The sequence below is a fragment of the Dermacentor andersoni genome, chromosome 1 (assembly GCF_023375885.2).
Source record: "Dermacentor andersoni chromosome 1, qqDerAnde1_hic_scaffold, whole genome shotgun sequence".
Classification (NCBI taxonomy): Eukaryota; Metazoa; Arthropoda; class Arachnida; order Ixodida; family Ixodidae; genus Dermacentor; species Dermacentor andersoni.
Window position 1 is genome coordinate 115,648,041 of NC_092814.1, and position 27,676 is coordinate 115,675,716.

Consider the following 27,676-nt stretch of genomic DNA (forward strand, 5'->3'; position numbering starts at 1 on the left):
AAAGCAACAAAAGACATGAAGCGATGAGAGAGATAAAAAAAACTATGAGACTGAGTAAGTAGACGACGGGCTTGAGTGACGAAATTTGCCGTCGCAGGGGACGGCGACTACGACGAAGAACAGAAATAAAGCACATAAGGATTATGTGGTTGCTTTTCTACATAAAATGAACTCAAACTTATATATTATATTTTTACTACTGACGAACTTGGATGAAACAACGTCGAGGCTTTACAAAAGAAATAGCAACCGTCTTGCATTCTATTTATTATCAAAGAAATACTTTTGTCTAGTTATCTCTTCCGACTGCACGATTCTTGGTCCATCCGCCGTTGTGAGTTAAGCCATTCCACTGCCACCAGACAACCAACATATCATCATCGCCATGAAGCTCCGACCATATTATAGAGAGCCATGGTGAAGACATAGCGCTGCGCTCCCCTGAGGCAAGTCTTTCACATCGAGCGGATGGGCTCGATCAGCTGGGATGGTTCTAAGTACTTGTGCGGGGCGCTGGCAATATGCCTGAATCAGTCTGGAGCTGCTACGAGACGACAGAGCTCTCGGTCAAGAATGACGGCTTGCGAGAGTCATCAGTACCAAAAACTCCTTCACCCGCAGTACACATGCTCTTTAATCTCTCCAAGTATGCCTTCCCCTCAACCTTTGTCGGGAGAAGAAACTGTTTCTCCGGAGACTCGGGGCTGGGGCGGCCTTCTCACTTACCATCATTTGGACCTGGGGTCTATCATCCGAGGAACACGGGAAATATCGAAAGTAATTTTGTCTTGTGTCTGTATCGAGTGCTCATCAACATCTTTGGGCATTTGGGCGGCCGCGCTACAAAGTAGCCGCCCTGACATCTGCGCCAACTCATTACATTAAAGGGGAAATATTACGAGGAGGATAAAAGGACATTTAATAAGCCACTCCTGCATTCTTTTTTTTACGAAAGTGGCTACGTTTTAATGTTTTCTTCATTGTGATATGCGGGAACTCTTATAAAAAAGAAAAAAAGACAGGGTGGTTCAGTATGTTTTCCTTACTGAAAGTTCACTGCGTGTCTCGGTTCTTGCCTGTATTGATGCTTCTGTGCTTCTGTGATGCAGGTTTCAATGCCTCTCCCGAGCTCAGGTGAGGACGGCGACGTTGAGCGCGACCTTGGGGCGTACAAGTTCGCCGCATCGCTCGCATACGCTAGCCCTTCGCGGTATCGCAGCGGTGCCTTTGACAATGGATCCCGTGGCACGCTGCGTCGTTGAAATGGTGGACGTGAATGCCAAATTACTCAACGACGTGCAGGCATCCATCTGGAGGATGCCGGAAGTGCGTTTCGAGGAAAAAAAAGCGCACGACCTGCTTACGGGAGAGCTTTACAAGGCAGGATTCCGGGTAAGCGACTCGGGCCAGCGTCTCATCTTTGTTCTTCTACATATCATAGCGTAGCTAGGTGAGCCGCAGGAGGAGCCAGCGACGAGTCACTTTCTTTTTCACTTCAGCACACCGGTCTCAAGCATGTATTTTGTCTTTCTTCTTCTTTCTTTTTCCTTTGGGGGGGGGGGGGGGTGTCATATAGATACCGTATCAATCTTTTTTCTCCTCAAGAATAATGGAAGCTTTGATGCTACATCTTCAGGACGCAGGAAGACGCAAAACAAGAAGCTTGCTGTTTCCTAGTTTAGGTGATAACACTGCTGGGCGAAAAATGTACTTACCTGTGTATAGATTCAAGACAAGTTTTCCATTGGCAGGACGCCTCCGTTAATATGTCCAGAATCGCGACTGGCCGTAATCTGCGCTAACCAACAATTCTAGCCCAAGAACATTTTCGTAAGATAGGCGCCCAAAGTATGTGAGTACTATATCGGAGCCCTCGGGTGCTATGTGAACTGTGGCCGAGCGGCATGCTTTCAAAACTGCGGCCAAATGGGCGGCCATGGCGTGTGCACTCTCCACGCACCGTTCAAGTGCGACACGCGCTCGCCAGCAACAGGCTGCAGCTTCTTTTGGACGCCGTGGCTTTGGTTGGTGCGCCACACGTAAACGGCGTGACACAGTGTTACCGCGTTACTCTGGGAAGCGCGATGCACTTCGATATATCGTTGATGCAATAATTGATGGCGTGCGTGCGTTCTGTTCCATAGCGTCAATTCGCGCAGCTGCGCCGCTTCCGCATGCCGTGGAGGAGACAGTGCCTGCATGCAGGTGACACCCAGCTACGTCCTGCCGACGGGATTTCGGGCCGAGTACTCGCAGCCTGACATAAGCGGCCCGTGCATCTGCTTCGTGGCCGAGTACGACGCGGTGTCCGAGGTGGGCCACGCGTGCGGGCACAACCTGATCGCCGAAGCTGCCCTGGGCGCCTCACTGGCGCTCAAAAAGGCGCTTGAAACGACGCCAGACCTTCCAGGCCGCGTCGTCTGCCTTGGGACGCCAGCCGAAGAGGGCGGCTCTGGCAAGGTGCGTGACCAAATTATGCACCAGTAAAACAACCAATGACTCTGAAAAGCTCCTTTCATCTTTCCTTTAATGCGAATCACTTCTTTAGACATTCAATGAAAGCCCCCTACAATTGGCCGGTTTGGCCGTACGCGAAAGGAGGGCAGGAGTAAGATTTAAAAGAAACGCTGCAGAATCATGCATGACCGTTTGAATATTTTCCCCTACAAAGGTGGAAAGGCGCAGAGAGAGAGAGAGAGGCAAAAAAAGGAAGTGCATCTTTAACAAAATGGTAATTAAATTAGGGATTTTAACGTCCCAAAGCAAATCACGGGCTGCGAGAGGCTCAGTAATGATGTACGTCGGCATTAATTTCGACCACCTCAGATTCCTTTACTTACAGCGAAAGCGCGGCCCGCGAACACCTTGGCTCAACCCCCCACCGTAGTGCGACCGCCGCGGTCGGGAATTGAGCCGGCTAACTCGTACAGCTGAACGCTGTAACCACTGAGTCACCGCGGTAGATCATCGACAAAAGACGTTTCGAATGATCTAGGAATGAAGAGGTGCTTCAAGTGATATCTCCCTAAGAGCAGGCTCCAATCAAGGTAGAGAGCCCCTAACGATTAGCGTCTCGCCACAGCGCATGCGCCGAACCCTAACCGTATGGATGGATGGATGGATGGATGGACGGACGGATGGACGGACGGACGGACGGACGGACGGACGCTCATAGCATGCATGCTTGCATGCTATGAGCGCCCCTTGGGAACGGGGTGGTGGGTTTCGCCACCGAGCCTTTGCTATTATACTGCCCAATGGCCTACCTATGTTAAAGAAGAAGAAAGAAAGAAAAGTAAAAAGAAAAACACGATGAATTCACATAACCAAATTTTCTGACCCCCTCTTGTGAACTTTGTTTTTTTACGTCTCCATTTTTTCTCGTTTCGCTACTTTCCTTCCACCGATCTTCCAATCACCTCTTACTAATCTCTATTGCGGACATGTTTACTTTCCCCCTGTTTTCGCTGAACCCAAGGGCTTCAGTGGTGCCTAAATCGACCTTTGGGCAGATATCTTTACATTCTAATAAAACATGCTCCATCGTTTCCCTAGCTTTACCGCAGCAAGCACATGCTTCTTCTTCCTTCCTATATCTCGCTTTATAGCTGCGTGTTCTAAGGCAACCTGATTTCGCTTCGAAAAGTAATCAGCTTCCCTTTGAGTTATCATAACTTGTTTCTTTCCTGATTTTGTTTTTTTTTCCTCTTCGGTAGTTACTCGTGGCAGGTTTCTTTTCCATTACCGCCACCCATGTGATTATTTCAGCCTCTCCGACTTTCCGCTTGACGTTCTTTGTTGCTGTGCTGCTCACCCTACAAGCAGCATACTTGCTGGTAAGCTTCCTAGTTCTTTCCCTTCACTGTGAATCAATGTTTTTCCTGTACAAACACCTCTACACTCTCCCAGCCCATTTACTTTCTTCTATATTGCTCAATCGTTCTTGTTAATCAGTTTTACTCTGAGCTTCCCTCACTTCAAAACTAACTTGTGCAGCCCATATCACCCTGCAAAGCTTCATTTGTAGTCTTCCCATGAGCGCCGAATACGAGGCGTCCCACTGACCTTTGGTTGCCATAGAGTCCTGATTGCAACCCTGATTTCGAGCAAGCAATCGCATTTCCAAATGGAAGTCCTGCAACCATTACACCTTTCCACATTTCCCGGAGCACCTCGTACCTATTGTATCCTCATAGCGCTCTGTGTTTCATAATGACCGCATTTCTCTTCCCCTTTACTGCCGTTGTTTTTTCCCCGTGTTTCCATATATCTATTGCTTTCGTTTATCCGTATGCCACGGTATTTATATTCTTTTATCCTAGGTATTTCCTGGCCCTGTATTGCCACAGCTTTTCACTGTTTTCATTGAATACCATAACACCTGATTTCTTAACGCTAAATTTCAAACCTAAATTCTTGCCTTCCTGTCCACAGATATTAGCCTGATGTCACAAATCTTTTTGCTTGTTAGCTAGCAACACAATGTCCTCTGCATAAAATAAACATGGAAGCTGCTGTTCTACTACTGTACTCGCCTGTTTGTATGAGAGATTTGTATTCTTCTATCTTTTAAAGTTTTTTCCACTGCTTCTACCAGAGCTTCCTTACTTTTGGTCCTAGTTCATTAATCAGCCTAACGGGAACCTCGTCTAGTCCTGTCGCTGTGGGCTTAGGAATTTTCTCTTCGGCTTTCTTCCAGTTGAAATTTGTCAGCATCAGCTCCTTTTCCATCTGGTTCTCTCTCATGCTCTTTTTTTTCTTCAAATACAACCTCGTCATCGCGTTGGAAAGATTCGGTTGTTATTTTTCGGATGTAATTTAATGCCGCGTCCCCTTCCAGTTTGTTTCCATCTTCGTCTAGAATACGTTGTTGAATGGTTGTTGACTTTCTGCCTAATAATATAATGTGGTGCCAAAATGTTCTAGGTGGGGCCTTCTTTTTCCGATGTATTTCTGACAATCAACCTTCACTTTCACCTTTTATCTTTGCTTGCTCCATTATTTGAACCATAGACTTTTTCTCCCGATATATTTCCCGTTTACTCGCAACTGCGCCTTCTTTGCTTGCCTGTGCTCTCGGTGTGCTTTCTGTCGTTCGGCGATCGCTTCTCGTATCTCCCTGTTCCACCAGGTTTTCGGTTTCTTTTTTCCTTTCCAACGAATATGTTGTTTCTCTTTCCGTATTTATCTCGTTATTACACTTAAAAGCTCACTATATTCCACTCTTTGCATTTGCCAAGTTCTTCCTCCACTCTTGTGACTATCTTTGTTATTTGTTCAGCGTTCAAATTTCGACTGGCTATTTTGCACTCCTTGCTGTTTTTCCCAACTACATATCCCATTTTCAAAATTATGCGTTTATGGTCACTCCCTATGCTACTATACCCTTCCTCGTCAATGACCATTTCTCTCAACTTATCATGAATTCCTGCTGTCATCAGACAGTAATCAATGGGCGATTGCCGGTTTCCCACTTCCCACGTGGCCTTCCCTTCACACTTAGGCCCTGTATTCACGATAACGAGGTTATGTTTCTCGCAAAGATCTAGCATTGACTTCCTGTTGTTTTCGGTACAGTCATCTAGATCCTGCATGTGGGCATTCATGTCACCTAATATGATAATTTCGGCATCATTACCGAATCCCTTAACATCAACACTTAGGCATTCCACTAACTCTTGATTCTTCTCTGTGCAAGTATTTCTGGTCCACAAATACGTTACGCCCAGCCAAGTTTTCTTTCCACTCATTGTACCTGATAACCAAACATGCTCTTGACATTTTGAATTTACTCTTTTCTATTTGGCTCTCTGATGGACAAGCATTCCAACTCCCCCTCCCTTTCTTTCCGACTTATTTATGTTGTACCCTTCCCAAACATAATTCTCAATCTCTGGCGGCTCCGAGGTGCGTTTCTGTAACCGCATGTACCCCTTTTTGTTCTCTATTTAACTGCTCCTCGATCTCTGCCCACTTTTCCTTTCTTCTACGGCCCTGCATGTTTATGTACCCTATTGCATGGCGAGTTCTCTTTCTTGTTTTCATCTTCGGTTTCATCTTTGGGTTATTGCACGCCCCTGACTGTAAATTTCAAAAATAGCGCGGATAGTGCGGGTGCTCTAAACGCCCAAAACCTGCTTTGCGTCGTCTGAACGTCGCCACGAACATCTCAAAAACGCGTCAACGCCGCCTCATTGAAAATAATAAACTCTCAGGTATACTCTTCATCCTATAAAATATTACGGATTGCATTATTTCATTCTTTTTCCTTTGCATTGTGTTTTCATTTTCATTCCGCGCGCAGGAAGGGCTCTGCAATCGCGTGACGCTAACGCAAGCCGGGAACCATATATTCTTAAGCACCTTCCCGGCGGAGCAGACCGCGACCACAAGTGGTCGCTGGTTGGGGCACCCTAAGCTCTATAGACCCCTATTCTAAACCTCCCTAATGCGTTAGCCGCTGTACCGCACGCTCATCGCAAACGTCGCGTGTCCTGCGTACAGCTGCTCATGGCCAAGGGTGGCGCACTGGCCGACGTGGATGCAGTGATCATGGCGCACCCGAGCTCGGTGAACGACGTGGCACCGCCCTACCTTGCCTCGGGCAAAGTACATGTGCGCTACACGGGCAAGGCGCTCTACGTAGTGAGCGCTCCTCCCCACCCCGTGAACGCCCTGGACGCCGCGGTGACTGCCTACACCGCAGTGACCGCCATGCGCCAGCACATGAGGCCCACTTGGAAGGTCGGCAGCGCCAGCTCCCAGTCGAGAACTGCAAATGGTTGGATGGATGACGCGAGCGTGGGGTAACCGATGTGTGCCTTAGGACACCGTGATGTCCACCAGCGTTATGGTGAATTGCACAAAGCATGTGTTGCGGAGCGGCGATGGACCGCAGGCATTTTCGTCTCTGAGCTGCAACCGTCAGTTTCGCAGTGGCAACGTGCGTCGCCAGATGGTAAAAATGAACTGGCCCATTAACTGCTACGCAGTCGATGATGCGTCAAGTCTCTGTATAAGCTTTTAAAAATATTCACCGACGATCATGATATTCCCTAATGCAAATTTTGAGCGCAGCTGTTTAGGCGTTTTGAATTCGCGATATATCGTGGCAAAGAATTTGATTCTGAACGACAGCATCCTCTCGGCGGCAGCGCTGAACCTCTGCTCGGGCAGCTCGTTTAGCAGCAGCGGCAAGCGAAGCATTTCCACCGGTCGCGCCGCTCATTGTTCAGAAAGGAAGCCTGAAGACGGAAACGCGTAGCTCGCGTTGAGCGTATTCTCTAGCGACCGGCGCCGGCGGCGCACGCGAAGTATAGCGCATGCGTAGGGTGTCCGAAGCCCTCGCCAGGGCTTTGTTCCCATTTATGGTATCGGTGGACGGGCTCGCCGCATGCCTGGTCGCCGCCGTGGAGCACGTCTAGTGCGGCACTCCGCTTTCCTCCTTACCCTTTCGCAGTACAATCCTCCTCTGCTTTCCTCCGCATGCTGCCGTTGCACCCTCCTCCTCCAATTTCCTCTCGTGTTTTCTTTGCTCTCGCCGTCTTTCATCCCACGCAGCGCTCCGCGCTCACTCTTTCATTCTTCGCTGAGCTCTTTCGCTCAGTTACGCCTAGGACACCGAGGGACGTCATAGCTCAACGCAGGAATGGGCGCCTAAAGCCCTAACCAGATGTACGCGTTGGTACGCGGCCGCACACGCCGCACCGCGTCTGAGCGCGTACGGCGTCAGGCGTGGAGGCTGCATCGCATGTTGTCGCGCGGCGGCGCGGAGACCTTGCACTGCTAGGATTTTTGCGCCCGCGCCGGAAGCTGCACTCGCGTCACCCGCCAGACGCACCTCACGTGACCACGGCGAACTAACGTGACTTCCGGAACGATTCTTCGCGCGGCGCGCAGTCAAGCCTGGGCAAGCTACGTGCGTTTTGATCGGAGTGCCGCGCGGGTTTTCGTATTTTATGATGGCAGCCGCGGATGTCTTCAGCCGTAACGGGTGCATTATTAACGAGATGTTCATCGCCGAGGTTCGGGACCTGACACTGCGTGCAGCACGCGTAAGCACAGAGCACGCGAGTGATGCTATGCCGACGCTGCTCCAGATTTCACCGGGTTCAGTTGAGCTGACTGAACCACTAGGAGTCCTGCAATCCCTATTGCAAAACCCAGTACCCAGTACCCAGTGTCCAGTGCAGCGCCGGATTATGGGCCCAATGCCACGCGCTAGATGCTGGGCAGGCGCGGCGTACTGGGAGGCGCTGGCTACTGGTGCGAAGAACAGCTCTAGCGCGTTAAGTACGCGGTGCCTGGACACTGTATATATATATTTTTTTCTATACAGAAAGCAACAGAGAGCGTTTTAGTGCAATTAAAAAAGAACGTAAATAAAAATGCTGTACATTCGAACGTCGGACCTAGAGATCACAAGGCCGGCACTTTACCACTGCGCCACGCCAAATTTATTTTTTTATTACCGGCTTGGCAAAAGAAAGTACAATGTGAATATTACATGGCCATAAAAACAACTAGTCAGTGCCGGACCAGTGTATTGTGATAAGAACGATGTAGGCTAATCACTTTGTCCAAAGCACTTAGCCAATCAGGAGGATCACTCTGTGCACAGAAAAATTCGCGTATATATAGCACAATTTCAATGAAGTATTCATGTGCTGGGGCCTGAACAATGCGCTCATGTCTAATATCCATACGCGTTCGCCACACGCTATGCATGCACAGAAGCATTAACAAATCGACAGACACTCCCTCTGCTTCCTCGCATGGCAGGAAGCGGATACCGAAAGCACTTAACTGCAATTCCTTTTTAAAGCTGTGTTTTAGAATATCCCCCCCAAAAAACCGCGTCATGGCAGTCCAGAAAGATATGCTCAATCGTCTCCGGTTTTTTGAAAATAAAGCAATTCACAGACCAAGGTACAAAAATGCCTTTGCTTTGCAACCACGGTTTCACTGGGAGAGTGCCTGTATGTAGTTGAAAAAAGAAATATTTAACAGAAGCTCTTACCGGCATTCGTTTAACTCTCTTAAGAACATCTCGATCTGAACCTAAAACAAATACTGTGTGATACAACGGTACAGGCAAGAATACATCAACAAGATCTTTATACAACTTCTTACTAGTAACAGTGGCCAGATATTCACTAGAATATCTTGCTTGTAGTATTTGGAAAGACGCGACCACTTCACGCAAAAAAGTACTTAAAGACATTGGCCCCGTATACATGGACGACACTACATAATCAGGCAATGAATCGCACAGTCGAGCTTGAATCATTGTTCTCAGAAAAGCATCCTTTTGATTACGCAAAAAAAAGGAAACCTGCTTACAATCTGTTTGAGGAAGAAATGTGACAACCCCAGCCCACCATACAACACCCTATGGAACAGATTACTACGACTTGTACGTTCCCATGTTGAAGCCCAAATAAACGTCGCAAATACTCTATGCAGCTTTTGCACAGACATCCTCGTCAGACATAACACTTGCATCACGTAAAATATTTTAGCGACTAAAAACAAATTACACACGGTGGCTCTTGCAAACATTGAAAATTTATGCCCTTCCCCTTTGCCGGTCTGGGTTTTCACTCGCACTACTTCATTGTCCCAATATTCTTTGCTATCACGATAATGTTTGAGGGGCACACCTAGGTAGGTGCCTGGTGTTACCGCCCGTTGCATGTTACAAAAAGACTCAGGCTTGTATTGCCAATTCCCATGCCAAAAACCAATACACTTGTTCCAGTTAATCGCACTTCCACTTGCAGTACAAAATTTTACAGCGTCTTGTACAACTGCTTTAACACTGTCATGGTCCGTACAAAACACTGCTACATCATCAGCATATGCTAAAACTCGAACTTCAGTTTTATGAAGTGTAACTCCGGATATTTGGGCTCTTCAGCAGCCGCAAACAAAAGGGCTCGAGGTAGAGAGTGAAAAGCAGGGGAGATAAAGGGCAGCCTTGTCTCCCAGACGACTGCACAGGAATACCATCACTTAACTGCCAATAATTATCAGCTTCGCTATGCAACCATTGTACATCATTTTAACACATGAACACATTAACACATGAACAAGAGTGGATAATTTGACATGTCAAGATCGAGAAGCAGTTTTAGTTTCACAGAGATATACGTCTCACACAGACATGGTAGATGCGCTATCGCCCAGCAAATAAAACTTACGCCTGTACCACAAAAAAAAAAAAAATTGCTGTCCGTATTCAGTATCATGCTCGAAAGCGCCACAACATCGATTTTCACTTGCGATTGGTATTTTAACTTCGTAAAAAGTACTAAATGAACCACCGACCCGGAACGCTGTATGGGCTGTTACTGCCGATTTTGATAGCCGTTTCTTGTTCTTCACGCGAGGGATATGCAACGTTTTCTTAGTTCAGTGATGCCTTTCAGTCGACACGCCTGTGTAGTCATATATCTTCGTCAGAGAAGAGCAGGCTAATGCTGGGGGCCTTCGGCGACAGCACATATACCTGTGTTTATGACGCGTCACATAGGCGCTCATCGCTTCTTGTGGTGCTGGCACTGTAGACATGACAAAATGGTTTATTTAAGGACACCGATGCGAAAGCTGAAATATAGAGTGATTTATCCTTGTTAAACTTCTTGATTCCTGAGCCTAGACGCGCCGATAGCGTGCAGACGGACTCGGTGGATACGCTAAGCTTCGGTGGGGACCTATCTGGGCGCGGCTAGCTGGCGAAAGCTAAAATGTGTGTATTTGAGTTTCAGAACTTTTCGTCGCGCTGCAACTCGTGCATCGTTTGGGTACGCGCCCTCTTCCTCCACCGGGCGCGTCGCGACGTCGAGTGAGCGCGGCGCGTGCGGACGCGTCCGAACGCGTGCATCTGGTTGGGGCTTAAGAGCTTCGCTCAACGAAAATAATAAAAATTAAGTAACAAGAACCTTTGTACCGCCGACGCATCCTATTCGTCAGCGCTGACTTTCCAGCTGGAAGCTGTTTCCGTCCGCCATATTCTTCCTACCATGGTCCGACGCAGTTTACAACGAAGTGCACGGTCAGGCTAACTACGTGTTTCAGCTACAGGTTGCAGAAAGTGACGCCGCGAGATCGGACACGAAGCGCGCACTTCGCTCACCAGAGCTAAAATCGGTCCTCGGTCTAGCAGCACAACGGCATTCTGGTGATTTTTCTTCTTTTCTGCTTTGCGCTATCTATCGTAATGTAGAAACGACGTGAACGACCCGAGTTTGTGTACTCCGCTGCTCTGCACTTGCGAGTTAGGACTGAACATGGCGGTGGACACTGGCTGTAAGGGGTAAGAGGCCTGGGGTCGGACGAAGACGTCGCTACTTAGCAAAGAAAACAAGCATATCAAGGAGATTCAGTGTTGCGTACCTAGTCCGAAGAGCCTAGAAAACTGTGGCGTTTTACAGCGAAGCTGTATATACCTCTACCGTCCAAGGAAATTTTCGCGCCCTTGGCGTGGTAAGCAAAAAATGGCTGTGGCTTAGCTAAGGTTAAGCCCAGGATGCGAAGCGTACTAGAGTAGAAGTACTCCCAGATACACTCGCAACTTCATCCTTTACCTCGGACTCTGTGGAGGAACGCTGCTGTTTAGCCGCGTACTGTGCACGTCGCTTGGCAAGCCGAACTTCTCGTTCTTCGGCCGTTTCCGTGGCTCTTTGTAACTTGCGCTTTGCGGTCTGACGAGCGGCCCTTTCCTTTCCCACCATCGCGCTATACAACTGGCCTCGACGAGAGCGCGCCGCTCTTTTATACAGCTGTTATGACGCCAGTGCCCTAGCGGGAGGAACGGGAGTTAGGCCGCAGCACCGGCTGTGCGACCGCAGGCCAGCGCAAGAGTTGAGCCCGGCTTGCAGCTGTTGTGACGTCAGTGCCCTAGCGGGAGGAGCGGGAGTTAGGCCGCAGTACCATCTGTGCGACCGCAGGCGAGCGCACGAGCTGAGACCCGGCTATGTAGCTACGCGGCCGCAAGCGAGCGCACGAGTTGAGCCTCCGCTTTTGCAGCTGTTATGACATCATATGGTAGCTACGCGGCCGCGCGCGGCGCAGCAAGGAAGAGCGTGGTTGCGCGGCTAGTATGCTTCGCATAAAAACTCCCTATACGGTGGCTGATCCCGGAGACTGAAATGCCGGGCCTACCCGCGGCGTAGGTGAAGCAGGCGTTAAGCACTCCCCATAGGTGGGCCAATCGCGAAGACGGTGCAATGCCTGGCCGATCCGCGGTAGAGGTGAAGCAGTCGTTAAGCACTGCCCATACGTGGGCCGATCCCGAAGATAGTGTAATGCCGGGCCAACTCGCGGCGGAGGTGAAGCAGGCGTTAAGCACTTCGCATACGTGGGCCGATACCGAAGACAGTGCAATGCCGGGTCGACCCGCGGCGGAGGTGCAGTTCGCCATTCTTCACAGAGTGGAAGGGCACTGAGTTTTTTTTTTTATTATTCGCGGTCTGACAAAGCGGGTAACATGACTCACCTTTCAGTGCGACGACGTAGTCGGTACCAAATGTAAAGGCAACGCAGCATGTGTCGGAGGCCGCCAATTTGCTTTGAACATAATGATCAATGATTGTGAAATAAAGGTTACCTTGCGTATATCTCATTGGAACAGGCAAGAACTCAGCATCATCATTAGCCTATTTTATGTCCACTGCAGGACGAAGGCCTCTCCCTGCGATCTGCAATTACCCCTGTCCTGCGCCAACCGATTCCAACTAGCGCCCGCGAATTTCCCAATTTCATCACCCCACCTAGTCTTCTGCCGTGCTCGACTGCTCTTCCCTTTTCTTGGCACCCATTCTGTAATGGTCCAACGGGTGTCTAACCTGCGTATTACATGACCCGCCCAGCTCCATTTTTTTCTCTTAATGTCAATTAGAATATCGGCTATACCCGTTGGCTCTCTGACCCAAACCGCTCTCTATCTGTCTCTTAACTTTATGCCTAGCATTCTTCGTTATATCGCTCTTCGCGTAGTCCTTAACTTGTTCTCAAGCTTTCTCAGTCTCCAAGCCTTTGCCCCATATGTTAGCACCGGTAAAATGCACTGATTGTACACCTTTCTTTTCAATGATAATCGTAAGCTCCCTGTCAGGATCGGACAATGTCTGCCGTATGCACTCCAATCCATTTTCATTCTTCTGTATATTTCCTTCTTATGATCAAGGTTCTCTGCATGTAATTGACCTAGGTAAACACACTCCTTCACCGACTCTAAAGGCTGACTGGCGATCCTGAACTAGTGTTCCCTTGCGGGGCTATTGATCATTATCTCTGTCTTTTGCATATTAATATCCAACCCCACTCTTACTCTCTCTCTCTGTTAAGGTCCTCAATCATTTGTTGTAATCCGTCCCCAGTGTTGCTGAACAGGACAATGTCATTTGCAAACCGAAGGTTGCTGAGATATTCGCCTTTGTTCCTCACTCCTGAGACTTCCCAGTTTAATAGCTTGAATACTTCTACCCACGCAGCGAATAGCATTGCAGAGATTGCGTTTACTTGTCTGACCCCTTTCGTTATAGGTATCTTCCTACGTTTCTTGTAGAGAATTAAAGTTGCTGTGCAATCTCTGCATATATTTTCCAATTACGTAAGCGTCCTGTGCTTTTTGATTACGTAATGCCTCTATGAATGCCGATATCTCGACTGAATCAAATGCTTTTTTGTAGTCTATGAAAGCCATATAGAGTGGCTGATTGTCCTCTACAGATTTCTCGATCACCTGATTGATGACATGGATGTGATACATTGTAGAGTACCCCTTCCTGAAGCCAGCCTGTTCCCTTGGTTGGCTAAAGTCCAGTGTTGCCCTTATTCTATTGCAAATTATCTTCGTGAATAATTTATATAATACTGGGAGTAAGCTAATGGGCCTATACGTTTTTAGTTCTTTAACGTCTCTCTTTTTGTGGATAAGTATAATGTTTACATTCTTCCAGTTTTCTGGGACCCTTGCAGTAGATATACACTTCGTATAGAGAGCCGCCTGGTTTATGTAAGCTTTTTCTTTCTTTTCTTTCTTTCTTTCTTTCTTTCTTTCTTTCTTTCTTTAATTGTCATTTTGATTTCTCATGTCGAGTTATACCGTCTCCACGTCGGAGGTCAGCTACGTGCAGCTCCGGCGGTGAAAGCTGACGCCACGGTGCTGCAAAGCAGCCTACGTGGGGCAATCGAACTGGTGACTCTATGATCTACAGCAGTATGTCACATAGCGGATCAAGTACTGCATTGTAGTAGCGATGTGAATAATGATCAACCACACAAAACGCTTCATTTTTACAAATACACGGTATATTGGTTTGGTCCAAGCGATAGCGAACGGTCAAGCGTAAGCGCAGACAGCCTGAGAGGGCACGTGACATATCGCAGGTGCACGGCGTAATCACCCGCGCTGGCTTGGTGGCGAACGTGATCCCAGACGAGACGGAGCTTCTCTACTACTACCGGGCGCCCAATGCGCTGGAGCTGGAGCAACTGCGGCGACTGCTCGAGAACTGCTTCCAGGGTGCCGCCGTATCCACTGGATGCACCCTCGACCTGGACTGGCAGGCGGGCTACGAGGCGCTGCTCACTAACTGGCCGCTGGCCGAAGCGTTCCGCAAGAGCGCTGCGTCGCTGGGCCTGCAGCTCGAATCCAAGAGCTTGTCCAAGGTATTCTTCATAGCTTCCTCAGACATGGGTCACATGTCGCAGCGCGTGCCCACCATCCAGCCGACTTTCGCCGTCTGCTCGGCTCCGAACCACAGCCGCGACTTTGCCGCCGCCGTGTGCCACAAAGAGGCGCAGGGCCCAACGCTGCTCATGGCCAAGGCCATGGCGCTCACGGGCCTCCAGCTCTTCCGCGACCCCGAGCTCTTGAAAAAGGTCCGAAAGAGCTTCTCCGAAGGACTCGCGTTCTACAGCCCGCTGCCATGATCGCCACATACATGCTGCACCGAGAGGAAGGATCTCTGTACCAAAGACACACGTTTGTTCCGTTCTCGCTTCGGCATTTCGACTGCCGTCGCAGTTAGCGCTTCTCTCGGAAACGAACGCAAGTTGTCATGCGGCACCTTTCACCACTTGATGTACACTCGGAAAGACCCATCTGAGGCACTGCGTAAGCCCTGTAATGAGTGAGCTGCGCTATTCTGGGAGGAATTGTATAAAAAATGTCTTGAAACTCATTAATTCAGGTAGATTTCATTTCCAAGATATGTAAAAAGGAAACCGTTTTAAGGTATATTCGTTGAAATAATACACATAATCGGTAGCAGAACGTCCCTATCGTTTAACGCTTAGCAGGTCACGGAATCATGACACGTCTACAGACATCGACTGACTGGCATCATATATTGACAGGATATCTAAGGTAGTTTGCATTTGTTTCTTTTTCTAGTACTGTCTGCTATAGCAATTGTCCCTTTATCTTCGTGCGGTGAAATCACATACGCCAGACGATTCCTGGAAAATAACGAAAAAATAAAAGAGGAAACTACGCCTTCAACAGAGCGCTAGTGTGTGTGGTTTGTTGCGAAGCGGCGCATAACACATTAACTACTATTTTCTACGCGCGTGTAAGGACTACTACAAACTTGCAGTAGACCTGAAACAATAAAGCTTCGTAGGCTCCGAAGAACAGACAAAAATGATAAGTTGATGGCGGAGTGAACAGCACCCGAAGCCGACGGCATCCGCCTGCCGCGCTGCACGTTGGGTCTTCGTACAGTCGCGTCAAAATGAAATAGGGAGCGGCACGGCTGTAGCGGTAACACAGGCCCTTGCTGACGGCGAGCGGAGCATTAACTCGCGACGCGACGAAGCGAACGACGGCAAAGAAGGTCACCGCGTCCGAAGCGGCAAGTGAAGGAACAAACATGCAAGCAAGCAAGCAATTTCTCCCGGGAATGTTCCGACAGACGCGTGATGTCCCGCAAAGGCTCAGTATTACCTGCGCTTTTGTTGGACGTTTTACCCTGCTCAATTCCTTGTCTTCAGAACGTAAGCACCTTTGTTTACGCTGATGCGGTTGTATTTTATGCTCCCATGGGTGACAGTCAGTCATTATATGACTGATCGGAGGAATGCTTATGTATTCTAGAAGGATGGATAGACGGCATTCACCGCCTTAATGTATAAACTAGAGTACTGCATGTTCTTGTTTTTCTTCTGCAATGTTCGGTGTATCTCTGTCGTATCATCTAGCTAGTATTCCACAAATATAAATGAGTAAGCATCTTGAGATTATGTACAATGAGAAGCTTGACTGGTATTCGAATGTTGAGCATTTAACTCAAGAGTACCTATGCTATGGGTATAAGTGTATTGAGAAGAGCATGTAGCCGATGGGGACATGCGAAGGGACGTGTTAATGATTTATGGGATGTGTACGTACACCCCCCATATTAGCGCTTGTGTGGTGCGTTTCGTTCTCCAATTACCCTGTTTATAAGCTGCTAGCCCCGGTGCTTCTACAACCGGAAGCGAAGAGTTTCTTTTAAGCCTAGGGCTGCCCAAGTTTGTTCCAAACGCTGTGTTGTACCTGGAAGGACGTATTCTTTCCTCAGAGGTGAGGCTTATAGTCTTTTTAATGTGCAATTCTTTTTAAGGATATATCAGTTACCGCTAAGACGGACCCACACAATCTTTGTCAGCCGGCTGTATTTTTCGAGGTTCAATGGCTTCTTTTCACGATTTTTGCATGATCAGTAAATACTGGCTCCAATAAGTGCGCATATTTACGATATCATAGCGGTAAGCAGAAATACATTATGCTTAGAAATCACAGAGGGCACCTTCCACAATAATGCGGAACAACTTCCCTGGCATATCCTTAATGGCTTTCTTAGGACAACTGGATGCATTCAGACTATGCTACTGTCGTTTCTCAGTGTGAAGGAAAGGCCGTAGCAGGAATATCTCTGCTGTGCTTGTATTGACCTTTTTTTCTTACTTTCTTTTCCTTTCTTGGGTTGCTCAACATTATACCAACCAGCAGTTCCACATGCAGCCTTGAGCCAAACTTTAAAAATATGCAAATGCCAGGAAACTCGACCGAAGCAAGGTAATGTTTGCCGTCGCTTGGAAATACTCAGATTGTTTTGCATTCCACCTAAATACGTAATTAGTCTTAATTATTTAATGTATTTATCCAATAACGTAATTAGATGAAGCGTGTTAATGAGAAAACTGTAGAGCAACATGAAAAACTCCAGATACAGCTTTCTGTTGCTCAATACGGGCTACATAAATTTTTTTCCGAGTGTCAAAGAATCCCGCAAATACACGCGAAATTGCCGCGCGACTGGCCGCAGGAGGCACTTACCGTGTATTTGCGGCCTGCTTTCACGCTCGAAAAAACACTTTTATATTGGGAGTTTGTATCGGGAGTTTTGTATCGGGAGCTTTACCGGCAGCTTCTCATGTAGCTCTACAATTTTCTCATTGACACTTTTCATCTAATTATAATAATTGAGAAGTTGATAAATAATTAAGACTAATTATTGAATTAGGCGCAATGGGTGGATGGATGGAAAAAGTTTATTAAGGTTCATCGGGACTTGCACTAGCATGTAGCGGGCTGCTCCCACGTCGGGACAGAAAGACCTAGCCTCTCCGCCACGTCGCGGGCCCCTTGGACTGCCCATAGTTGGGCTTCAAAATCGGGACTGCGTAGGGCAGCCTCCCACTTGGACGACGTAACCTCTTCGTCGCCCCGTAACGTGTAATTAGGCGGAATGTAAAAAACAATCTGAGTATCTCCAAGCAACGAAGGCAAACAAAATTACCTTGGTTCTGTCCAGCTACGTAGCATTTGAATATTTTTAAAGTTTGGCTCAAGCTCAGTGAAACACCCTGTGTTTTTGACGGAAATATAATTATATTCCAAGTGTACTTCAATGTTTTGCCACATTCTTTTGATGGCAAAATATGGTGGTCTTGGATCCTCACCTGAGTAGTTCCTATTCCCTTAAAGCCGGAAATTCTGCAAAACCCGTCAGACAGAAGTGTACGTTCACGATACTGCCCTTGTAGTATCCTATCACTAAATCTTTTCATGCGCAGATCTCGTCTGATGCTCTCTCTGATATGTCAGTTGTGCAATGAAAGTCGATACTTTTCTTTTCTTTTTGATTTATCGTTGTTTCCCCTCGTGTAGGAGAAGGGCTTCCTCTGCACCATCTTGGTCTGGCCTTGAATGTTTCTGTCCTGCTTTCTTTTGGAGCATCCCTGCTGGGTCACACCCACAGTAATATATGTATCGCCAAGAAAAACTTCCTTTGCGACTCCCGCCAACTAAACTGTTAAAAAATATTGTTCTTTTACCTATTTATTGGTCTATTTCCTTCTCGTAGTTTTCTTCATTATTTTGCATTCAAACACGCACGTTATTTGACCCCCGTCTGACTGCTGAATCAGACTCTCCCTTTGCTTTCTTATCGGGTTTCATTTTGTGAGCTTTCAAAGCCTATTCCAATAACGCATTTTGCCTGTGCCGCCCGGTTCTTGACCACTTACCTTTAGTGCGTTTGAAGAACAATTACTGCAATCATCATCATGATCATCATCACAATCATCACCACCATCACCCTTCGTGGCGGCGGCCGGGCGTCGTGCTCCGGTGGCACCCCCCCCCCCCCCCCCCGACGAGCCATGGGGCTCACAAAATCCCGTTCGTGGCGCCTCCACGGCGACGAACTGATCGAGCTGGTAGAGTGCACGGGTCTAAATCCAAGCATCCTGCGACGATGGCACCGAGAGTTCCTCAAGGACTTTCCCCGGGGATTCTTCACGCGGGAGGAAATGAAGCAAGTATTCGGATCCATGTTTCCCGACGGCTACCCGAACGCATTCATGGACATAATATTTAACGCCATGGACAAGCGACGAATAGGGTAAGCCAGGGAGCGCGGCGGAAAGGGGGTGACAGCGAGCGGCACGCTGTGTTGCTTGGTGGGGACACTGTTGAACTCGTGCTCCGGCCGAGCGCGCAGGAGTTGCTGTGTGTTTATCTGCCGCTTTGTATGGAGGTCAAACCAGCGCTTTTTTGTAAACCTGGTGTGCTGTTCTAGATCTCCTCCTGGAGCGGTAGGCCACCGGTGTAATGTGAAAGTGCATACCGCTACTGTGATGATTTATTACACGAATTCTATCGTTAGATGAAGCAAGTACCGGTTATGTTAAATCATTTATATAGAGCTTGCACCTCTACGGTTAGTCAAGTTCACACATATTTGCATTCCTCTACTCAATAACTGCTTCGTATTCACTCATTTAAAGAGCAAGGACGCAGGATTACTCACTTAATTCCTGTAATAGTACAAGAAAGCAGCAATTCTTGCTAGTTTGCTAAATGCTAAAACGCGTGTATTTTGATTTAGGTGCACCTTAAGGAACCCCGAGTGGTCAAAATTATTTCTAAGTCGCCCATTAGAGCATGCCTCATAATCAGAAAGCCCGGAATTTGATGAATTCTTATACGGATGTTGCGAGTTATGGAAAATTGTGTACAGTCTACTCTTAGCCTGCCCGTGTCCAGAATGTGCTCTGTTTTCTGCTCGAATAAATCAAGAAACTAAAAATGGCAAGTCTAACTCGAAAAACAAATTTATTTGAAGTAACAATCACTGGTGCACCAATATATATTTTCCCACTTGTGCAGGCTGCTGAACATTTGGTTGATTACACACAACAGCGCAATGACGCAGTTTTTATACATACATTAATAGCGCATATATAAGTTACAGTATGGTCCAATTTTAAGGAGAACGTCCAGTCAGTATTTAGGTTCGGAATACAACTGAAATATGGTATGAAGGCGGGCAGACTATTTTTTATGTATAGATATCGGCCCATTGTCTCTATGACTCATTTTCTTTCACAGTAAAGGTGAAATTAGGCTGTCTATACTACAAACTACGGCTAGGTTTTCGCTTTAAAAGATGTACACTATGCTGCGAACTCTTTTATGTTGTCATGTTAAGCGTGTGTTTGCATCTCGCATTAGCAACTTGTTGCGAAACAAGTTTGACAGCGATCTAAGGAGTGACTAGCATCGGCTGCGAAGAAAAATTGCGTATACATACCAGTCATCTTTCTGCATTGTTCGCAGACATTCCTCTTCAGCTATCAGTATAACATATACGAATGTTTTTGCGCCGAAAAAGAAAGAAAACAAAAAGAACGCGCAAGGGCGCGCGCCTCCACGACTCCCCCCGCAGATACGTCACGTTCCGCGACTTCGTCAAGACGATAGCCATTACGGTGAGCGGGACGGCGGACGACAAGCTCAACTGGGCGTTCGACGTGTTCGACCAGAAGGGCGACGGTTTTGTGACCCTGGACGAAATGATCAACGTGGTCGAGGCCCTGTGGCAGCTGCACGGCGAGTCGCCCGAGATGGAGGACTACAAGCTGCACTACATCCGGCGCCGCACGCGCCAGATATTCCGGCGCCTGGACGTCAAGAACGACGGGCGCATCAGCCGCGACCAGTTCCGCGAGGTGCTCAAGCAGGACCACTGGATCGTCAAGAACGTGCTGCACGTCTACTCGTCCGCGGTGGGCGCCTTCTCCAGGGTCGTCCAGTCCAGCTGACGCTACGCGCTCGGCGCGCGCGCGCGCCACGAGCCCGGGCGGCGTTCGAGGGCGCGTGCCGCCGTCCCATGTAGACGCGGAGGACGAGCGCAGCTCGAGCGTCGACTCGGAGCCGGCGCTGTCGAGGCGTCCGCCCACATGGGCTCGCGCACGTCTCGAAGTCGTCCGCCACTCGAGCCAAGCGCGCGCGAAAGATTCGGACGCTTCGCTGCACTATAGGCCATTTATGAACGTGCACGCTTACCAGCGGTATTATTCGGAAATGCGAAATTGTTGCGTATACGTATAGCAGACAAAAACAACATGACGTGCTCGACGTGCTAAAGAGTTCTCGCCATTCTCGCCTCGTTTCTGTGACGAGACAATCGAATAAGAGTTCTGCATGCATACGTTTATCCTCCCAAAAGAAGCCGCTGTCTTTATTCTGCAAAAAAAAAAAAAGAAAGATAGTATTTTGCGCGACCACATTATCGCGGCTCTCACGTTGATCTGTTTAGGCGCTTTCATGCACTTGTTGCGTATGGTTAGTCTCATTCAGTTTGGAGTACCTTGTTGCCAGATGGCGTAAAGTGCCAGTCAGACATGCTGCCCTTTCCCACGGAGAATTCGAGACAATCCTTAAATTCTGAAAGGTTAGTCGGGTCATGAAGTGTGACTGGACGCACAGCGACCATTTTTGTTCAGTTGGTCATTTACCGCGTCTCCTCGGAGTGTCCCCAGATTATTAAAGGAGTCGATCGAGATAACCATGACATTCTTTGCCGACCAAGCTTCATATCAGTGGCGGACATGAGAACTTGCACGATAATCGCCAACATAACTATTAGTTAGCCCTGTTTTGCTAAATATCTTTTAAATAATTACTATAAGGGGCATGTTTTAATTTGCAAAGTATAAGGCAGCCAGTACTGAAAGCATAACTTCTTGCTGGAAACTCTGTGTCTATAGCTCCAGTATTGAAAAATGCGGACTCGAAATAGCGTCGTGAAATACATTGCTGTTTAAGTTATTTGTTTACTGTGCTCCATATTTCTGTAGTGCGGAAACACGTTAACTGGAACAGCGCCGAATTTCTTTGCAAATGTTCAGTACCTCTCTCAATTGGTGCCATAGGCACAGTTTCTAGCAAAACATTACAGAAGAAGAAGAAGAAAGTGCCACGTATACGGAAACAAGGCAGAAAGTCGATGACAAATAATATCTTGCATCAGAACTTCACTGAAGATATAACAAAACTAATGTCTTGTCTTGCTACTAATATATTAAAAAAAACAAAAAGAAAGAAACAACAATAGAAAACACGCACACAAGAAAAAGAAAAACCACAAAAATGAAGGTACTCGTACATTGAAGTTGACATGTTAATCCACAGCTTCTGAAACGCATCTAAGAACCAGTTTGAATAAAGTACAGGTTTAACAAGCAAGGAAAGGCCATGTTAAAGATATTATTAAATACTTATAATTAGGTACAATGGTTTTAGCCATCGGTATCCGATTACGCAGGTTAAGTAACGCATAGCGTTTGGTGACGTGCCCTGCTACAGGTTGGAAATTCTTTCTGTAAATGTAAATTAGAAGCTTGTAATTGTAAACCTGTTTAGGGCTCAATAAACAATCTTGAAAAAATAGGAGAAGGGCATACGCAGGTCCTATGGGCGGCCCATAGCAGTTCTGGAAAATCCGTAGTACTTTTCTTGGTGGCACTTCAAGTTTATGATAAATTCTCGTAGTAGTTGTTTCCCAAACCGATAAACCGTGCGAATGCTTGCCAACTCACCTGAATTTTTAGTAAAGCATGATTTTGGGCTCATTTTACGATGTTCCGAATGCTGCGTCATGTTTTACGCAAAATAAATTATGTTCGCGAGAAAATATTTAAGTGTGTACAAAGGTGGCATGGCACCAAACGCCATGTACGTACCAGAGGGGCATTCGCTCAAAGTTTATTCAGTGTACTTTCTGAAGAAGGTGACAACGGCGGCAGTAAAGTCGCTAAAAAAGTCAGTATGATATAAAATAGCTCTGCTTGACAGTCTGTGTTACTTTCCTGCTGCATGTGTGATGCAGCCAAAGTTAGAGCATTTTTTGAAGCTAGTATGTCTGCCACAGAAGTGTGTGCTGAGGGCAATTTTTTTTTTTAATGTGCGTGCCGTCGCCCCTCCCCCGTCCAAGTTATATTTACGAATTTTAACATTCTCAGGTTGCCAGGTACGCGTATGATAATCGGAAGTGAAAAATCGCATTGTATACGTTGCTTCCTTCAGCCACAATGTTATAAGAAGGCATAGCATTTAAAGATGACCTACGCTTTTGCTCAAGTTCGAGGTCAATGTGTCGACGTGAGCGTTCCACGACATGTTCTTCTGCGACCAGACACCGAGCAAATTGTGCTTTCATATACACCGTAAAATTGTGTTTTGGCAGGTCCAAGCTGCTTCTGCACCATCTTGTGTATTTTGTTAGTTTAAAGACAATATACATTGTTTTATTTACTTTAAGCATTAACTTAATCTTACAGAGCCATGTGTTAAATTCAAGTAGGTAAACATGCACATCGTGTTCAAGATCAGGAGGTTTCTTTACAGACAGACTACACACACACATATATATATATATATATATATATATATATATATATATATATATATATATATATATGTTAGAGCATTATATATATATATATATATATATATATGCACACACACGTGTGGGGGGGATACGAACCCACGTCATCGCTTTACGCGTGCGATGCTCTTACCAATTGAGCTACCGCGGCGCCATTTTCCCATCCACTTCCTGGGGTATTTATGTTTATCTACTAGAAATAACCCTGAGAGTGCAAGCCAGCGCCACCGCTCACAGGCCTTGGCGGCGGATGTGGGACGTCCTTTCTGCCGCAGGCGTCACGTGTACGTGAACTTTTTGGGTGAAGGCAACTGGTCAATAAACCCACACATGCTACCTGAAGGCATCAATGCTGCCGTTTTCAAGACCATCTCTGTGTAATGAACGAGAAGAACGGAAACCGAGGGGCTCAAATGTTATTAGTCATAAGCAAACGAAGACGCCAAGGACAGCTTGGGGAAAATTATTTGTACTTGCTAAATAAGTTAAAGAAATGATAAATTAATGGAAATGAAAGTTTATGAAAAAAACAATTGGCCGAAGGTGGGATATATATCATCATCATCGGCCTATTCATGTCCACTGCAGGACGAAGGCCTCTCCCTGCGATCTCCAATTACCCCTGTCTTGCGCCAACCGATTCCAAACAGCACCCGCAAATTGCCTAATTTCGTCACTCCATCTAGTCTTCTGCCGTCCTCTACTGCGCTTCTCTTCTCTTGGTACCCATTCCGTTACCCTAATGCCCAACGGTTATCCAGTCTGCGCATTACATGACCTGCCCAGCTCCATTTTTTCCTCTTAATGTCAATTAGAATATCGGCTATACCCGTTGGCTCACTGACCCAAACCGCTCTCTATCTGTCTCTTAGCATTCTTCGTTATATCGCTCTTCGCGTAGTCCTTAACTTGTTCTCAAGCTTTCTCAGTCTCCAAGCCTTTGCCCCATATGTTAGCACCGGTAAAATGCACTGATTGTACACCTTTCTTTTCAATGATAATGGTAAGCTCCCTGTCAGGATCGGACAATGTCTGCCGTATGCACTCCAATCCATTTTAACGCGACAGCGTTAAGGAGCTCGTGTCGCAGAAAAGCCGGTGTCATCGGTGTCGGCGTCCGCGGCATTGGCCGTGAGCGAAAAATCCCGGCAGGCAATTTATAAATAAAAACCACTTGCAACATGTCCTGCGAGGGAATCGAACCAGGGTCTCCGGAGTGTGAGGCGGAGACGCTATCACTCAGCCACGAGTTCGATGCTTCAAAGCGGTACAAAAGCGCCTCTAGTGAATGCGGTGTTGTCTTAGAAACGTGCCGTAGAAAGTTATACTGCGGTGTATATCCATAATATGAGCATGTAACTTATAGAAGTTGCAGTTACATGAGTAGCGAAGTACGTTTCCGCTACATTTCTTCTGCGCTTTCCGCACACGCAGAGCCATCTTGCGGCAAACACAGAAGACCCCCTCCTCTCAATGTACGGCGCTGCCCCGACAGGTGGCGCGCCACGCGCGCATTGGGGCAGTGCGCGGACCGGTGCGAGGCGCGTCGCGGGCCCGACTCCCTCTCCCCTGACGACGCTTCGCCATGCTCTCTCACGGGTTGCACAATCAAGCGTCCTTCCTTTCTTTAGATCACTATCCTTATATCTCTCTGCCCGTGCCGATCACGACGTTTGGCTGGCGTAGATCGTTTCCCCCTCTGAGACACCGAGTTCTTTGGTTCGTTCCGCTTGCTCAGGCGCACGTTTCGTTGCCGCGCCGAACGCTGCGTCGCTGACGCTCACCGCGTGATTGGTGGGTGCAAAGTCCGATGCGGGGCGCCTCGTAAGTGATCGCTGCGCCGTAGCGTATTGTCTTACACCCCTTGGGGGGTCGACGGGAATGCTGTCGCGTTTCACTCTTGAAGGCGAAGCTTAAGCATCCTCCAATTTTTCATTCTTCTGTATATTTCCTTCTTATGATCAAGGTTCTCTGCATGTAATTGACCTAGGTAAACGCACTCCTTCACCAACTCTAGAGGCTGACTGGCGATCCTGAACTCGTCTTACCTTGCGCGGCTATTGATCATTATCTTTGTCTTTTGCATATTAATATCCAACCCCACTCTTACTCTCTCTCCCTGTTAAGGTCCTCAATCATTTGTTGTAACTCGTCTGCATTGTTGCTGAATAGAACAATGTCATCGGCAAACCAAAAGTTGAGGTATTCGCCGTCGATCTTTACTCCTAAGCCTTCCCAGTTTAATAGCTTGAATACTTCTTCTAAGCACGCAGTGAATAGCGTTGGAGAGATTGTGTCTCCTTGTCTGACCCCTCTTTTTATAGGTATCTTCCTACTTCTGTAGAATTAAGGTGGCTGTGGAATCTCTGTAGATATTTTTCACGGTATTTACGTAAGCGGTCTGTACTCCTTGATCACGCAATGCCTATATGACTGCTGGTATATCTACTGAATCAAATGGTTTTTCGTAATCTATGAAAGCCATATAGACAGACTTATTGTACTCTGGGGATTTCTCGATAATCTGATTAATGGCATATGGATGTGATCCAGTGTAGGGTATCCCTTCCTTAAGCCAGCCTCTTCTCTTGGTTGGATAAAGTTCAGTGTTGCCTTTATTCTATTGGAGATTATTTTGGTAAATATTTTATATAATACTGGGAGTAAGTTAATGGGCCTTCAATTTTTTAGTTCTTTAACGTCTCCCTTTTTGTGGATTAGCATAATGTTTGCATTCTTCCAGTTTTCTGGGACCCTTGCAGTCGATAGACACTTCGTATAGAGAGCCGCCAGTTTTCCTAGCATTACGTCTCCTCCCTCTTCGATTAAATCGACTGTTATTCCATCCTCTCCTGCCGCTTTTCCCCGTTTCAAGCCTTGCGAGGCCTTTCTGACCTAATCTCTAGTTATAGGGGGAGTTTTTGTAATACTGTTCATTATTGTTTTGAATAGAGCGCTCCTGAGTCGTATGGGTACTGTAAACGTCAGTGTAGAATTCTTCCGCTGCTTTTACTATAGCTTCGAGATTGCTGATTATATTACCCTGCTTATATTTTAGGGCATACATCTTGATTTGTCCTATGCCAAGTTTCCTTCGAAGTGATTTCAGGCTGCGTCCATTTTTTACGGCTTCTTCTGTCTTTCTCGCGTTATAGTTTCGAATATCACTTATTTTCGCCTTCTTGATCAGTTTTAACAGTTCCGCGAATTCTATCTTATCTCTTGAGTTGGACACTTTCATTCTTTGTCGTTTCTTTATTAGGTCCTTTGTTACTTGGGAGAGCTTGCCTACTGGTTGCCTTGGTGCCTTGCCTCCCATTTCGGAGTCTGCCTCTGAAGCCAGCCTAGTTAGGGTTTTATTCATTACCTCTATGTCATCTTCATCTCTCTGTTGTAAGGCTGCGTATTTGTTTGCAAGTACCAGCCTAAATTTGTCTACTTTTACCCTTACTGCCTTTAAGTTGACCTGTTTTTTCTTGACCAATTTTACTCTTTCTCTGTTCAAATTGAGGTGAATCCTAGCCCTCACTAACCTATGAACACTGCACTTTACCCTACTTAACACTTCTATATACGTCCTGCACTATGCCGGGATCGGCAGAAAGTATGAAATCAATTTCATTTCTTGTTTCACCATTAGGGCTTTTCTAGGTCCATTTTCTGTTGCTGCGTTTCCTGAAAAAAAAGTGTTCGTTATTCTCAGCTTATTCGTTTCTGCGAATTCTACCAGCATCTCACCTCTAGCGTTTCTAGAATCGACACCGTAGTTGCCAATTGCCTGTTCACCCGCCAGCTTTTTCCCCACTTTTGCATTGAAGTCCCACATTACTACTGTATACCGCGTTTGCATTTTTCTCATCGCTAATTCAACATCTTCATAAAACTGATCTACTTCCTCATCGTCGTGACTGAACGTTGGAGCGTAGGTTTGCACTATCTTTAATCTATACCTTTTATTGAGTTTGATTACGACTACTGCTACCCTCTCGTTGATGCTGTAGAATTCACCAATTTTTCCCGCTATGTCTTTATGGATTAGTAATCCTACCCCGTATTGCTTCTTATCCGGGAAACCTCTATAGCAGAGGACATGGCCGTAATTCAGCAATGTGTAAGCCTCACCAGGTCTTCTAATCTCACTAAGGCCGATAATATCCCAAACAATGGCTGATAGTTCTCTGAAGAGTCCTGCTAAGTTTGCCTCACTCGAGAGGGTTCGGGTGTTGAACGTTGCAAGGGTCAGTTTACATTGGCGGCCTCTCCGGACCCAGATACTCTTAGCACCCTCTGCTGCGTTGCAAGTCTTACCGCCGCCTTGGTCAGGTGCTCCGCAGCCGCTGGGGACTGAGGGACATTTCATTGATGATATCATTTCATTAGGGAGGTTGTGGCCGAATACTGCACCAGGGAGGTCAATTCCTGTTCTGGTGAGGGAGTGTCTTTGTTCA

General features: G+C 47.0%; 2 protein-coding genes across 2 annotated transcripts; both read left to right on the plus strand.

The window, feature by feature from the left end:
* The first annotated feature begins 1,113 nt into the window (after positions 1 to 1,113).
* Positions 1,114 to 15,554, plus strand: LOC126543321 (xaa-Arg dipeptidase-like). The gene is made up of 4 exons (XM_055061929.1): positions 1,114 to 1,392; positions 2,206 to 2,460; positions 6,505 to 6,744; positions 14,395 to 15,554. Exons 1-4 carry the CDS (start codon positions 1,234 to 1,236, stop codon positions 14,938 to 14,940), a joined length of 1,200 nt encoding a protein of 399 aa, XP_054917904.1. The 5' UTR covers positions 1,114 to 1,233; the 3' UTR covers positions 14,941 to 15,554.
* A 3,103-nt stretch (positions 15,555 to 18,657) lies between these two features.
* On the plus strand, positions 18,658 to 20,601 carry LOC126543322 (neuronal calcium sensor 1-like). The gene is made up of 2 exons (XM_050190448.1): positions 18,658 to 18,899; positions 20,226 to 20,601. Exons 1-2 carry the CDS (start codon positions 18,658 to 18,660, stop codon positions 20,599 to 20,601), a joined length of 618 nt encoding a protein of 205 aa, XP_050046405.1.
* Positions 20,602 to 27,676: the final 7,075 nt, after the last annotated feature.